Source organism: Hemiscyllium ocellatum, chromosome 41 (genome assembly GCF_020745735.1).
Source record: "Hemiscyllium ocellatum isolate sHemOce1 chromosome 41, sHemOce1.pat.X.cur, whole genome shotgun sequence".
Lineage (NCBI taxonomy): Eukaryota > Metazoa > Chordata > Chondrichthyes > Orectolobiformes > Hemiscylliidae > Hemiscyllium > Hemiscyllium ocellatum.
The window spans coordinates 6,891,529-6,907,693 of record NC_083441.1 but is presented as its reverse complement, the minus strand read 5'-3'; the positions used below and the strand labels follow the sequence as shown (position 1 = coordinate 6,907,693).

Sequence of the window (16,165 nt, the reverse complement as noted above, 5' to 3'; positions counted from 1 at the left end):
AACTATCATCTCTCAGACCATCCATAACCTCATCACCTCAGGGGATCTCCCATCCACCGCCTCCAACCTCACAGTCCCACAACCCCGCACCGCCCGTTTCTACCTCCTGCCCAAAATCCACAAACCTGCCTGCCCCGGCCGACCCATTGTCTCAGCCTGCTCCTGCCCCACCCAACTCATCTCCGCGTACCTCAACACGGTCCTGTCCCCCTTAGTCCAAGATCTCCCCACCTACGTTGGGGACACCACCCACGCTCTCCACCTCCTCCATGATTTTTGCTTCCCCGATCCCCAATGCCTTATCTTCACGATGGACATCCAGTCCCTGTACACCTCCATCTCCCATCACGAAGGACTCAAAGCCCTCCGCTTCTTCCTTTCCCGCTGCACCAACCAGTACCCTTCCACTGACACCCTCCTTCGACTGACTGAACTGGTCCTCACCCTGAACAACTTCTCTTTCCAATCCTCTCACTTCCTCCAAACTAAAGGAGTTGCCATGGGCACCCGCATGGGCCCCAGCTATGCCTGCCTCTTCGTAGGATATGTGGGACAGTCCATCTTCCACAACTACACTGGCACCACCCCCCACCTTTTCCTCCGCTACATCGATGACGATATCGGCGCTGCCTCGTGCTCCCACGAGGAGGTTGAACAGTTCATCAACTTTACCAACACCTTCCATCCCGACCTCAAATTCACCTGGACTGTCTCAGACTCCTCCCTCCCCTTCCTAGACCTTTCCATTTCTATCTCGGGCGACCGAATCAACACAGACATCTACTATAAACTGACTGACTCTCACAGCTACCTGGACTACACCTCCTCCCACCCTGCCCCGGTAAAAACGCCATCCCATATTCCCAATTCCTTCGTCTCCGCCGCATCTGCTCCCAGGAGGATCAGTTCCAATACTGTACAGCCCAGATAGCCTCCTTCTTCAAGGACCGCAGATTCCCCCCAGACGTGATCGACGATGCCCTCCACCGCATCTCCTCCACTTCCCGCTCCTCTGCCCTTGAGCCCCGCCCCTCCAACCGCCACCAGGACAGAACCCCACTGGTTCTCACCTACCACCCCAGCAACCTCCATATACAGCGTATCATCCACCGTCATTTCCGCCACCTCCAAACGGACCCCACCACCAGGAATATATTTCCCTCCCCTCCCCTCCCCTATCAGCGTTCCACAAAGACCACTCCCTTCGTGACTCCCTCGTCAGGTCCACACCCCCCACCAACCCAACCTCCACTCCCGGCACCTTCCCCTGCAACCGCAGGAAATGCAAAACTTTGCGCCCACACCTCCTCCCTTACCTCTCTCCAAGGCCCCAAGGGATCCTTCCATATCCGCCACAAATTCACCTGCACCTCCACACACATCATCTATTACATTCGCTGCACCCGATGTGGCCTCCTCTATGTTGGGGAGATGGGCCGCCTACTTGCGGAACGCTTCGGGGAACACCTCTGGGACCAACCGGACCAACCAACCCAACCACCCCGTGGCTCAACACTTTAACTCTCCCTCCCACTCCACCAAGGATATGCAGGTCCTTGGACTCCTCCATCGCCAGAACATAACAACACAACGGCTGGAGGAAGAGCGCCTCATCTTCCGCCTGGGAACCCTCCAACCGCAAGGGATGAACTCAGATTTCTCCAGTTTCCTCATTTCCCCTCCCCCCACCTTGTCTCAGTCGATTCCCTCGAAGTCAGCACCACCTTCCTAACCTGCAATCTTCTTCCTGACCTCCGCCCCCATCCCCACTCCAGCCTATCACCCTCACCTTGACCTCCTTCCACCTATCACATCTCCATCGCCCCTCCCCCAAGTCCCTCCTCCCTACCTTTTATCTTAGCCTGCTGGACACACTTTCCTCATTCCTGATGAAGGGCTTTAGCCCGAAACGTCGAATTTCCTGTTCCTTGGATGCTGCCTGACCTGCTGTGCTTTAACCAGCAACACATTTTCAGCTCTGATCTCCAGCATCTGCAGACCTCACTTTTTACTCGTTGGTTTGAATACAGAATAACAGATACCTGGGAGGGAGTTACAGACTGGAATCTGATCGAGGGGTTCGAGGTGGTTTATATACAGAATAACTGAGACTCGGGAGGGAGTTATAGACTGGAATCTAATCGAGGGTTCGGGATGGTTTATATACAGAATAACAGCTCCCCAGGAGGGAGTTACAGACTGGAATCTAATCGAGGGTTTTGGGGTGGTTTATATACAGAATAACAGATACCTGGGAGGGAGTTACAGACTGGAATCTAATCGAGGGGTTCAGTGTGGTTTATATACAGAATAACAGCTCCCCAGGAGGGAGTTACAGACTGGAATCTAATCGAGGGTTTTGGGGTGGTTTATATACAGAATAACAGATACCCGGGAGGGAGTTACAGACTGGAATCTAATCGAGGGTTTCAGGGTGGATTATGCATTGTACAACAGGTCCCTGGGAGTGAGTGATGGAATGCAATCTAACCGAGGGATTTAGAGTGGATTAGAAATAGAATAACAGATACCCAGGAAGGTTACCGAAAGGAGTATTCAAGCCTTTCCCTCCTGCATCTCAAATATTCACCTTGAGGGCACCTCCTTCAAAGACTTTTTCTGATGACTATTGTACCATCGTGCTGGCAGTCTCCGGAAACACTTCTGGTGCTCAGCCAATGAAAAGCCTGAACCGTGATCCCATTATTGGGCGGCAGCCAAAGGAATTTCCCTCGTTACCAACTCCCAAATGTCAAAACAGCCACATACCAATGTCCATATAAGTATTAGCTTTGGCCCAGTCTGACCAACAGACCGCCATGACACATTCCTTACTTGGACAACTCAGGAAACCGAGTATCACAGCTTAAGGGAAAGGGCCTGGCATGTCCTGACTGCAGTTTTAACCGAGGTAAGAGTTTTAACTACCTTGACGAAAATTCCCATCATGCTCAATTGTAGCTCAGAACTCTCTCTGTTGCTGGGCACACAGTGACCACAGTTGCAAATAAGCATCTGATCGAACGGTGAAGTGTTGTTTATGTGTAGAATAACAGATACCCCGGGAGGGAGTTACAGACTGGAATCTATTCGTAGAGTTCTGGGTGGTTTATACACAGAATAACATACACCCAGGAGTGAGTTACAGGCTGGAATCTAATCCAGAGGTTCAAGGTGGTTTATATACAAAAAAAAACTATTTAGGTGTGACTCATGGATCAGAATCTTATCGAGGGGCTCAGTGTGTTTTCAATAGAGAATTTCAGATACCTCGGACAGTATTACAGACTAGAAGTTAGTTGAGGAATTGTATAAAGACTCATGTCTCAAATAACAGATACCCAGGAGTGAGTTACAGACTGGAATCTAATCGAGAGGTTCAGGGTGATTTATATACAGAATAACAGCTCCTCAGGGAGGGAGTTACAGAGTGGAATCTAATGAAGGGGTTAGGGGTGGTTTATATGCAGAATAACAGCTCCCCCAGGAGGTAGTTACAGACTGGAATCTAATCGAAGGGTTAGGGGTGGTTTATATTCAGAAGGACACATACTCAGGAGTCACTCATGGATCACAATCTTATTGCGGGTTTCGGTGTGTATTCTGTACAGGTTTTCAGATACCTGGGACAGTGTTACACATTGGAAGTTGGTTGAGGGGTTCTTCAAGGTTTATGTATAGAATAACAGATACACAAGAGTGAGTTACAGACTGGAATCTAATCGAGGGATTTAGGGTGGTTTATATACAGAATAACAGATCCCCGGAAGGGAGTTACAGACTGGAATCTGATCGTGGGGTTCGGGGTGGTGTATATACAGAATAACAGATACCCAACAGTGAGTTACAGACTGGAATCTAATCGAGTGGTTCGGAGTGGTTTATATACAGAATAACAGATACCGGGAGGGAGTTACAGACTGGAATCTAACCGAGGGGTTCCGGGTGGTTTATATACAGAATAACAGATCCCCAGGAGGGAGTTACAGACTGGAATCTAATTGAAGGGTTCGGGATGGTTCATATACAGCATTTCAGACCCCTGGGAATGAGTAACAGAATGGAAGTTAATTGAGTAGTTTCATAGCATTCTGTAAATAGAGAATAGCAGATAATCGGGAGTGCATTACAGTCTGGGATCTGATTGAGCAATTCAGGGGTGGTTTATATTTAGAATCAGAGAAAATGGGGAATGCGTTATTGACTGGAATCTATCGATGGGGTTGGGGTGGTTTCTATATCGAACAGAGAACATAGAACAGTACAGCACAATGTCGTGCTGACCTTTTATCTCAACCTAAGATTAATTTAACCTGGCTGCCCAACATTTCACTATCACCCATGCGCCTATCCAAGACTCCTTTAAATGTCTTTAATATACCTGGTTCTACTATCACCGCTGACAGTGTATTCCACGAACCCACCACTCTCTGTTTAAAGAACCTACCTCTGACATCTCCCCCAAACCTTCCTCCAGTCATCTTAAAATTATGATTAGATTAGATTCCCTACAGTGTGGAAACAGGCCCTTCGGCCTAACAAGTCCATACTGAAGAGTAACCCATCCAGACCCATTTCCCTCTGACTAATGCACCTAACACTATGGGCAATTGGGCATGGCCAATTCACCTGATCTGGACATCTTTGGACTGTGGGAGGAAACCGGAGCACCTGGAGGAAACCCACGCAGACACGGGGAGTATGTGCAAACTCCACACAGACAGTCTGCCCCAGGCTGGAATTGAACCGGGGAACCTGATGCTGTAAGGCAGCAGTGCTAACCACTGAACCACCATGCCCCCTCATGATAGCCATTTCTGCTTTGGGGAAAAAAGCCTCTGGCTACCCTCTTTATCTGTTATTCTCATCATCTAGTCCACCTCTATCCAGTCATCTCTCATCCTTCTGCACTCCAGTGAGATAAACCCATCCTCCCTCAACCTTTCTTCATAAGCCATGCCCTCCAGTCCAGGCAGCATCCTGGTAAATCTCCTCTGCACGCACTCTGAAGCTTCCACAGTCTTCCTATAATGAGGCGACCAGAACTGAACACAATATTCCAACCAGTGCTCCACAGAGTTGCTGCATAACCTCATCGCTCTTAAACTCAATCCCCCTGCTCATGAAAGCCAACCCACCATGTGCCTTCTTAACAAGCTTATCAACTTGGTGACAACTTTGAGGGATCTATGGGTGTGGGACCCAAGATCGCTCTGTTTCTCCACACTGCCAAGAATCCTGCCTTTAACCCTGTAATCTACATTGTAATTCGACCTTCTAAATTAATCACTTCGCAGTTTTACAGGTTGAAGTCCATCTTCCATTTATCAGCCCAGCTCTGCGTCCTATCAATGTCCCGTTGCAATTGACAACAGCCCACCCACTCTATCGACAGCTCCACCAAACTTCATGTCATTGGCAAACTTATGAACCCGTCCTTCTATTTCCTCATCGAAGCCATTTATAAAAAAAAATCAGGAAAGGCAGAGCTCCCAGAACAGATCCCTATGGAATACCACTGGCCACCAAGGTGCAAGCTGAATACTTTTTCATCTGCTACCAGCCACTGTCTTTTATAGGCCAGCCAATTCGGTGTCCAGACAGCCAGATTTCGCTGTATCCCATGCCTCCTTACTTTCTCAATGAGCCTAGCATGAGGAAACTTGCCAAACGCCTTGCTAAAGTCCATGTGCACCGTACCCACTGCACTACGTTTGAAACTGGGTTTTTTTTTCACATCCTCAAAGAACTCAATAAGGCTTGTGAGGCCTGACCTGCCCGTCACAAGGCCATGCTGACCATCTCGCACCAAACTACGTTTTTCCAAGTAATCATAAAGCCTGTCTTTCTGAAATTCACCAACAATTGGCCCACCACTGATGGTCTGTACAACCCAGGATTATCCCTATTCCGTTTCGCGAGCAGGGGCATGATATTTGCCAACCTCCAGCCAGCTGGTCTTTTTCCAGTGGTACACTCCAGTCTGGCCTAGGGGATTTATCTATCCTCAAGTTTTTCAAAATTTCCAGCACAGCCTCCTTCTTAATAGCAATCTGTTCCAACGTATCAGCCTATTTCACACCGTCCTCACAAATGACAAGGTAGCTCTCACGAAGGAATACTGAAGAAAAGTATGCATTAAGGAATGCTACCTACTCCCTACCACCTCCGACTCCAGGCCCCAGTTCCCTCCACTATCCCCTCCCTCTTGTTCCTCACATAAATATAGAACGCTGTAGGCTTTTCCGTGCCCCTCTCTAGCTCTCCTCAGCCCATTCGTCAGTTCTTTCCTGGCTACCTTGTAACCCTCTAGAGGCCTGTCTGATCCTTGCTTCCTCAACTTTAACAAGCTTCCTTCTTCGTCTTGACTAGATGTTCCACATCTCTTATCACCCTACCAGCCTTTCCTTGCCTCAGTGTGACAAACCTATCCAGCACTCGCAGCAAGTTCTCTGTAAACAACCCCGCATTTCTGTTATGCAGTTGCCTGAGAATATCTGTTCACAATGTATACTGCACAGTTCCTGCATAATGGCATTGTAATTCCCCCCTCTCCAAATTAAATAATTCCTCATACTGCCTACTCCTAACCCTCTCCATAAGTATACTAAAGGTTGGAGAGTTGTGATCACTATCACCAAAATGCTCTCCCACCGAGAGATGTGGCACCTGACTTGATTGGTTGCCAAGCACCAAATCCAATATGGCCTCCCCTCTAGGCGGCCTATCTACATATTGAGTCAGGACTCCTTTCCAGACACAGCTGACAAAATCTGCTCCATCCGAACTATTTGTGCTAAGGAGGTTCCAATCAATATCCGGGAGGATGAAGTCACCCATGGCAACAACCCTGTTACTTCTGCACCTTTCCGAAACCTGCCTCCCAATTTGCTTCTCAGTTTGTCTGTTACTATTGGAGGTCTATAGGAAACTCCTAATGAAGTGACTGCTTCCTTCCTGTTTCTGACTTCAACTCATAATCTCTTAGAAGGCAAAGTTTCCTTAATGGCCTCCATTTCTGCCGCTTTGATATTATCCCTGACTAACAATGCCACTCCCTCACCTCTTTTTACCTCTCTCCCTGTTCCTTTCGAACCTTCCAACCTCCGCGACATTCCTGCCCCTGTGATATCCAAGTCTCTGTAATGGCCACAACATCGCAGAACCAAGTCTTGATCCATGCTGATGTCATATACTCGAGGGATAGAAATGGCAAGATGAGGGAACGATGGATGACAGGAGAAATTGTGAGACTAGGAAAAGGAAGCGTGCATAAGGTTGAGATGACTGAAAAGAGACGAAACAGGGTTAAGGAAAATTCCAAATCCTTTTATTCATATATAAGGAGCAAGAGGGTATCTAGAGAAAGGGTTGACCCACTCAAGGACAAAGGGGCAAGTTATGCGTGGAGTCAGAGAAAACAGCTAAGATTCTTAATGTGTACTTTCCATCGGTATTCACTGAGGCGATGGACATGGCGGATGTAGAGGTTAGGGATAAATGTTTGACTACTCCAGGTCAAGTCAGCATAAGGAGGGATGAAGTGTTGGGTATTCTAAAAGGCATTGAGGTCGACAAGTCCCCAGGCCCAGATGGGATCTATCCCAAGTTACTGAGGGAAGCGAGAGAGGAAATAGCTGGGGCCGTAACAGATATCTTTGCAGCATCCTTGAACATGGGTGAAGTCCTGGAGGACTGGAGAATTGCTAACGTTGTCCCCTTGTTTAAGACTGGTAGCTGGGATAATCCAGGTAATTACAGACCGGTCAGCATGCCATCAGTGATAGGGAAGCTGCTGGGGAAGATGCTAAGAGATAGGATCTATTCCCATTTGGAATAAAATGGCTTATCAATGATAGGCAGCATGCTTTTGTTCAGGTAAGGTCGTGTCTCACCAACTTAATAAAATTCTTTAAGGAGGTGACAAAGTTGATTGATGAGGGAAGGGCTGTAGATGTTGTACACTTAGATTTCAGTAAGGTATTTGATAAGGTGCCCCATGGTAGGCTGATGGAAAAAAAAGTGAAGTCTCATGGGCTCCAGGTTGTACTAGATAGATAGATAGAGAACTGACTGGGCAACAGGAGATAGAGAGTAGTAATGGAAAGGTGTTTCTCAGAATGGAGACCTGTGGCCAATGGTGTTCCCTGTGGCCAATGTTGTGCCCAGGGATCCGTGCTGGCACCACTGCTGTTTGCAATATACATAAATGATTTGGCAGAAGGTATAGATGGTCTGATGAGCAAGTTTGCAGATGACACTAAGATCGATGGAGTAGTAGATAGTGAAGGGTACTGTTCGAGAATGCAGAAGAATATAGATAGCTTGGAGAGTTGGGCTGAGAAAGACCAGGTGGGGTTCAATCCCGGCAAGTGCGAGGTGATGCATTTTTGCAAGTGCACTTCAAGAGGGTACTATACAATAAATGGAAAAGTACTGGGGAAAGTTGATGTCCAGAGTGATCTGGGTGTACAGGTCCATTTTACCTCGATAGAGTGGTCAAAGGGGCATACAGCATGCTTTCCTTCATTGGAATGGATATTGAGCACAAGAGTTGGCAGGTCATGTTACAGTTGTATAGGGCTTTGGTTCGGCCACAATTGGAGCACTCCGTACAGTCCTGGTCACCACATTAACAAAAGGGCGTGGATGCTTTGGAGAGGGTGCAGAGGAGATTCACAAGGATCTTGCTGGTATTTAGGGAAGAGAGATTGAGTAGGTTAGGATTATTTTCATTGGAAAGAAGCAAGTTAAGGGAAGGCCTGAATGAGACCTACAAAACCATGAGAGGTGTAGACAGGGTGGATAGCAACTGAGGGACTCAGTTTCTGGGGGTCACGAGTTCAAGGTGAGAGGGGAAAGGTTTAAGGGAGATATGTGTGGAAAGTTCTTTATGGAGAGGGTGGTGGGTGCCTGGAACACGTTGCCAGCAGAGATGGGAGAGGTGGGCATGATCGTGCCATTTAAGATGTACCTTGACAGATGCAGGAATGGGAAGGGAGCAGAGGGATACAGATTCTTAGAAAATAGATGACAGGGTTAGATGGTGCATCTGGACCAGCGCTGGCTTGGAGGGGCCGAAAGGCCTGTTTCTGTGCTGTAATTTTTCATCACCCTTATTCCTGACACTTTTCGCGTTAAAATACACACTTTAAACCATCACACTGACTGCATCTTCGCCGTATCAAGTGTCTGCCCTATCTCACAGACTCTCTACACACTGGATCTGCCTGTTCACCACCTACCCCATCGTCTGATCTGTAGCTCCGGTTTCTGCATCCCCCCCCCTCCAATCTAGTTTCAACCTTCCCAAAGAACTCCAGTGAATCTTCCATGATATTGGTGTCACTCCAGTCCAGTCCAATGCAACCAGTCCTCATTGAACGGGTCCCACCTTCCCCAAGAGGTGTCATAATGATCCATATATCTGAAGCCCTCCCTCCTTTACCAGCTCTGCAGCCACGTGCAGATTCCTGGGAGTGTTAGAGACTGGAATCTATTTGAGTGAGCGCACAGGCGATTACATGGTGGCGCAGTGGTTAGCACTGTTGCCTCACAGTGCCAGGGACTTGAGTTTGATCCCAGCCTCGGGTGACTGTCTGCGTGGAGTTTGCACATAATCTTCGTGGGCTTCCTCTGGTTGCTCTGGTTTCCTCCCACAGCCCAAAAATGGGCAGGTCAGGTGATTTGGCCATGCTAAATTGTCTATAGTATCAGGTGCATTGGTCAGAGAGAAACGGGTCTGGATGGGCTACTCTGCGGAGGATCGGTATGGACCTGTTGGACCCTACGGCCTGTTTCCACACTGCAGTGAATGTAATCTATGTCTAGAATAATGAAAGAATGGAGTGAGGCGCAGAGCTGAATGAAATCGAGCAGATCAGGGTGATTTATATGCTGAGTAAGAGATACTTGGGCTACAGACTGGAATCTAACTGATTGTTTCAGCATAAAGGAACAGATAACCGGGAGCTGTTACAGACTGAATGCTGATTGAGGGATTTGGGGAGGTTTATGTGGAGAATATCAAATACCTCAGAACGTGTTAGAGAATCGATTTGGGGTGGTTGATTAACAGAATCCAGGAGCCAATTACAGTCTGGAAGCGAATCAGTTAACTCAACGCGTGCAAAATATTTCTCCTGGCCTCAATGCTAATCATTGAGATGAGGGAATTCATATCTCAAACAAACCTTCAACTGCCACTTCTGAAGCCTACTGCACTAATACCTCATAAACTTGGCAGCTTTAGAACTTACTTCATCAGCACTCACCTCGGTTATTGTAAATCTCTTCGGCGCTTATAATAATGCCACATTAAGTCAGCAGTTATTCAACATTTACATAAAGTACTGCTCTGAATAGCTCTTAAATGAGCAAACAGTCTTGCAAAGCCCATTCAAGGAGCATTCCTGAAGAAGGGCTTATGCTCGAAATGTTGATTCCCCTGCTCCTCGGATGCTGCCTGACCGGCTGTGCTTTGCCAGCACCACACTCTCGACTCTGATCCCCAGCATCTGTCCTCCTCACTTTCACCCATTCAAAGCAGCTTGCACATCTGAACAACTCACAAATATGTCAAAATAGGCAAAGGGAACTTAAAGAAAGCACACTCAAAGAAGCAAATTGCTGTCAAAAACTCATAAATCTGTCAAATAAATGAGCATGTTTTTGCCTTGCAGATCTGCAGACCGCCGGTGCCGAGATGTCAGCTGCGCATTTGAAACCAGGCTGTTTCCTCTTCCTGTACCTACTCTTCCAGGATGCCCTGAGCATCTGCACCATCGGAAGTGCCAGCGAGTGCCGTGATACTAACGTTGTGCCAGGGGCCAGATTGGCAGGGTTGGGCTATGACGTGGTGACCCTGCAGCCCAAGGGGGCCTCTGTGATCGACGTGAGCACCTGGCACTCGGCCAACGGGAGCTGCACCCTCTGCCGCAATGAGCATCTCGGTAACGTGCGCCAGCGGCTGCCCACCTCGCTGGTGGACTGGCGCACCCTGAGTTCCTGCCACCGCTCCCTCTCCAGTGGGCTCGACCACTCGGCCGCTGAGCTGTCGCAGTCTGCCACCTCGGACGTCACCAACGACTGGTGGGCGGACCTGCTCCTTCCACCCAAACCGGGCACCGGCGCCAACCTGGTGCTGGCTGGCTCCAAGTCCAAGCTGGTGGAGTTCGGAACCACCCGCTCCAAGAGCGACCGCTACAGTTTCGCCAGTCACCAGTTCCAGTGCATCTATTACCAGTTTCGGGTGAAGGCCCAGCCGCTCCTGGCACCCGAGTTCACCCGCTCCCTTTCCCGCCTCCCCACCGTCATGAATGACGACGCCAAATACCAATACAAGAAGCTGGTGGCCACCTACGGTACCCACTACCTCAAGTCGGTGGAGCTGGGTGGACGCTACAAGTCCGTGACAGCTATTCGGACATGTGAGGCAGCGTCCGAGGGCTACAGCGCCGAGGAGGTGAAGGACTGCCTGTCTTTAGATGCCCATGTCACGCTGCAGTTGACCACAAAGTCCTCAGTGGGTTACCAGAGGTGCAAGGAGATAGCACGTGCCATGAAGCACAACAAAGTCTACCAGGCCTTCGGTGACCGGGAGACAGAGTTGAGGGGGGGAAGGGTCCGGCAGCGGACAGACCTCTTCCTCTCCGGGGATACCTCGGCCTTCACCAGCTGGATGGAGAGCCTGTCCACTCACCCGGGCATAGGGCGCTATGCCCTGGAACCTCTCCACCACCTGCTTCCCAACAGTGACCCCAGGCGTGCGATCCTGCGGCGCTACATCAGCGACTACATCGCGGGCGGTGCCCTCTCCCTGCAGTGCACTCGGTGCCCCCACGGCTCCTACCACGATCCACGCCATCCCTGCTCGTGCTTGTGCCGCGGAGAGAGTCACGTGGACCGGAACTGCTGCTCCAAGGGGAAGGGGCTGGGTCGCCTGGTGGTCACCGTCTGGGAGGGCCGGGACCTCAGGGGGGACGCTTTCTCCAAAACCGATGGCTACGTGGTGGTCAAGTACAGAGAGGCGACGGCCAGGACTTCCATGATCTCAAACAACAAGCACCCCCAGTGGAACGCCGAGTTGTACCTGGGCGAGGTCAAGGCTGAGAGTGGGCACAAGCTGACCATCGAGGTCTGGGACCAGGATGCCAAACACGACGACCTCCTTGGCACCTGTCAGGTCCGACTCACCTCTGGCACCCACGGTGAAACCTGCTTCCTCAAGTACGGCAGGGTGACCTATGGCTACACCTTCACCTGTGGTCCCCACCTGGGTGGCGCCACCTGCCAGGATTACATGCCCAGCCCTGCTGAGTGACACTTCACCCCTAACAGGGTCTTGCCAAACGCACACTCCTGCCCACCCTGTCTGAGCTACCATTTCCCGTGACCTCCTTTCCATCGCCCTTTCCCAGCAGCATCTTGCTCGCACCGTGTCATAGAGGCAGAGAGTCGGAGAGTCCTTCAGCACAGAGACATCTCCTTTGGCCCAATATGCCAAACTGATTAGATTAGATTACTTACAGTGTGGAAACAGGCCCTTCGGCCCAACAAGTCCACACCGACCCGCCGAAGCGCAACCCACCCAGACCCCTACATTTACCCCTTACCTAACACTACGGGCAATTTAGCATGGCCAATTCACCTGACCCGCACATCTTTGGGCTGTGGGAGGAAACCGGAGCACCCGGAGGAAACCCACGCAGACATGGGGAGAACGTGCAAACTCCACACAGTCAGTCGCCTGAGGCGGGAATTGAACCCAGGTCTCTGGTGCTGTGAAGCAGCAGTGCTAACCACGGTGCCACCGTGCCGCCCTCATTCTCTGCAACCATCCACAATCTCAGTCGAGCTGAACACCTCCACCTTCACTCCGATGTCCAACCAAGCTCACGCCATTTCTCTGCTCTTGGCCCGCCCTCTCCGAACCACCAGCGGACTACTTCACCTGACCCTTTCCCTAGGAGCCCCTTTGTCGGACTGTATCAAGGCTACATTACAGCAGTATTGTAGCTGTCATTTCGGTGTGGGTGCACCGTTAAATCTTTCCATTCATTCCTACTCCACACAATCGCAATGGACCCCCAAGCTACTCTCCATTCACTCCAACACTAAACAATCCCAATGGACCCAATCCCTTTCACTTCGACTCGACATAACTCCATATCCTTCTTTCCCACTCTACACAATCACAATAGACCCAAACCCTTTCCAGTTCACTGCTACCCTAAAAAATCCCATTAGACCCAATTCATCTCCCTCCATTCCAAAGCTTTTTCCAACCACGCTAGCAGTGCAGCCCATCAAGAAGTGCAACTAAGCTGATTTCTATGTACATTTGTATAATCTCATATACTTGTAATAAATCCAACTCAATGGCTTTTAGCCTACGTCATGTGACCAGTCTACATGGGCACACTTAGTGAGTGGGCTTGTGCAGTGTTGGGGGGCAGTATGTGAGGAGTGCTGTGGGGTGGGGGAGAGGGTGAAAGACAGAATCATCATTCCATTATGAACGGGACTGGAGGCAAATGTCAGAAAGGCCTCACAGCGAGGGCATTTGAGCCCAGGAAAGATTCAGCAGTGTTATAATGGTACACCAGAACAAGGTTCTGAATACTAGGTACCCAGGGGGCAGCTGAGCCCGCTCAGGAGCAGGATAATATTATCCATGAAAATGATATATTAGTCGAATATGGGAAGGGGCTGTGGCCCATTGGGACTGTCTAGAACGGGAGTGAAGGTGGAGCTGTTCAGCTCAACTAAGATTGTGGATAGTTGGAGATAACGAGAGAAGGGCGGCACGGTGGCACAGTGGTTAGCACTGCTGCGTCACAGCGCCAGGGACCTGGGTTCAATTCCCGACTCAGGCGACTGACTGTGTGGAGTTTGCACGTTCTCCCCGTGTCTGCGTGGGTTTCCTCCCACAGTCCAAAGATGTGTGGGCCAGGTGCATTGGCCGTGCTAAATTGCCCGTAGTGTTAGGTAAGGGGTATATGTAGGGGCATGGGTGGGTTGCGCTTCGGCAGGTCGGTGTGTTCTTGTTGGGCCGAAGGGCCTGTTTTCACACTGTAAGTAATCTAATCTAGGTTTGGGTAAATTGGGATTATGTAGTATGTGAGTGAATGCGAATGGGAAGTGGTTTGGGTCCTTTGGGATTGTGTAGAGTTAGAGTGAATGGGAAGGGTTTGGGTTCATTGGGATTGTGTAGGGTTGGAGTGATGGGAAGGGTTTTGGACCATTGGGATTGTGTAAGGTTGGAGTGAATGGGAAGGGGTTTGCTTCCTTTGGGATTGTGTAGGGTTGGAGTGAATGGGTAGGGGTTTGATTCTATTGGAGTTGTGTAGAGCTGGAGTGAATGGGAAGGGGTTTGGGTCCATTGGGATTGTGTAGGGTTGGAGTGAATGGGAAGGGGTTTCGGTCCATTTGGATTGTGTACGGTTGGAGTGAATGGGAAGGGGTTTGATTCCATTGGGGTTGTGTAGAGTTGGAGTGAATGGGAAGGGGCTTGGGTCCATTGGGATTGTGTAGGGTTGGAGTGAAAGGGAAGGGGTTTGGGTCCATTGGGATTGTGTGGAATTGAAATGAATGGGAAGGGGTTTGATTCCATTGGGATTGTGTAGAGTGGGAGTGAATGGGAAGGGATTCGATTCCATTGGGAATGTGTAGGGTTGGAGTGAATGGGAAGGGATTGGGTCCATTGAGATTGTGTAGAGTTGGAGTGAACAGAAAGAAACCTGGTTCTGTAGGAATTCTGCAGATTCGAAGTGTGTCGAAAGTGGTTTGGGTCAATTGGGTGTTGGTAGACTGGCAGCATATGGGACCAAGAAATCGTCCATTAGGGATCGTGTAGAGCTAAAGGGAAGGGACGTGTGTCCTTTTGGAATACATAGTGGGGGAAATGGGAAATGGTCTTGGTCCATTGGATTGAGTGAGTCGGAGACTGTGGCAAATGGGTTGTGTAAATTGGAAAGGCTTTGAGGTCCATTAGGGAGGTGTAGAGTTGGAGTGAATGGGAGGAGGTTTGGGTCCGTTAGGAGTTTGTAGAGTGGGAGTGAACAGGAAGAGGTTTGGGCCCAAAGGGATTGCAGAGAGTGGGAGTGAACGGGAAGGGGTTTGCGTTCATTGGGAATGAATCGAGTGGAAGTGAACGGGAAATGGTTTGGAGTTCATTGGGATCATATAGAGTCAGTGCATATGTGAAGGCGGTTTGAAATTGCGCAGTGTGGGAGTGAATGGAAAGTGATTTGGATCCATTAAGATTGCGTAGAGTTGGATTGAACAGGAAGAGGTCTGAATCCATTGTAATTGTGCAGACGGGAGGAACTCTGTGTCCATTGCAACTGAGGTGACTAGCAATGTAGAGGAAGGTGCTAGGATCGACTACGACTGTGTCGAGAGAGTTCGAAAGGGATGTATATTAATCCATATTGATTTATGGAGTGTAGGGAGGCATTTGGGCGTATACAGTGGGAGTGAGCACAAATAGCTTGTGTCCATTGAGCTTGTTGACAGAAGGAGTGAGCACGAAGGCTTTTGCGTCCATTTCGATAATGTGGTGTGGGAGTGAACAGGAAGTGGTTTGAGTTCATTCGGATCCGGTGCACCAGGAGTGAACTGGATCTGGATTGCGTCCATTTGGATTGGACAATGTTGGAATGAATGGGAGAGGCTCCGTTTCCACTGGGACTGTGTACAGTGGGAGTCAATGAGAAGAGGATTGGGCGCATTGGGCGCTATCATTGCTAACACTGTTGCCTCAAAGGCAGGGACCTGGATACGATTTCACCATTGGCTGACTGGCTGTGTAGAGCTTGCACATTCACACAGAATAACGACAGAGTGGAAACAGGCCACTGACCCACCGAAGAGTATCCAACTCAGGCTTAATCCCCTATCCTATTACCCTATACTTCCCCTGAGTGATGCTCCATTCCCAGACAGGGCAATTTCGTATGGCCAATTCTCCAAGCACATACACCTTCGGACTGTGGGAGGAATCCGGAGCAACCAGAGGAAGCACACGCAGACACGGAGAAAATGAACACTCTCCACACAGACAGCCGTCACAGTCTGGAATTGAACCCGGGTTCCTGGTGCAGTGAGGCAGCAGCGCTATCTACCGTGTTGCCTTCGCGTCTGCACGGGTTTCTTCCGGGTG

The 16,165-nt window shown here is 49.7% G+C and overlaps 1 protein-coding gene across 1 annotated transcript; it reads left to right on the top strand.

Annotated features, from left to right (window-relative positions):
- Positions 1–2,843: 2,843 nt before the first annotated feature.
- LOC132834614 (perforin-1-like) lies at positions 2,844–13,384 on the top strand. The gene is made up of 2 exons (XM_060853511.1): positions 2,844–2,911; positions 10,683–13,384. Exon 2 carries the CDS (start codon positions 10,706–10,708, stop codon positions 12,320–12,322), a length of 1,617 nt encoding a protein of 538 aa, XP_060709494.1. The 5' UTR covers positions 2,844–2,911; positions 10,683–10,705; the 3' UTR covers positions 12,323–13,384.
- The last annotated feature ends 2,781 nt before the right edge of the window (positions 13,385–16,165 follow it).

Bases quoted from the DNA above. Each gene is read 5' to 3' on its own strand.
- LOC132834614 (XM_060853511.1), top strand. From the start codon at position 10,706: ATGTCAGCTGCGCATTTGAAACCAGGCTGTTTCCTCTTCCTGTACCTA.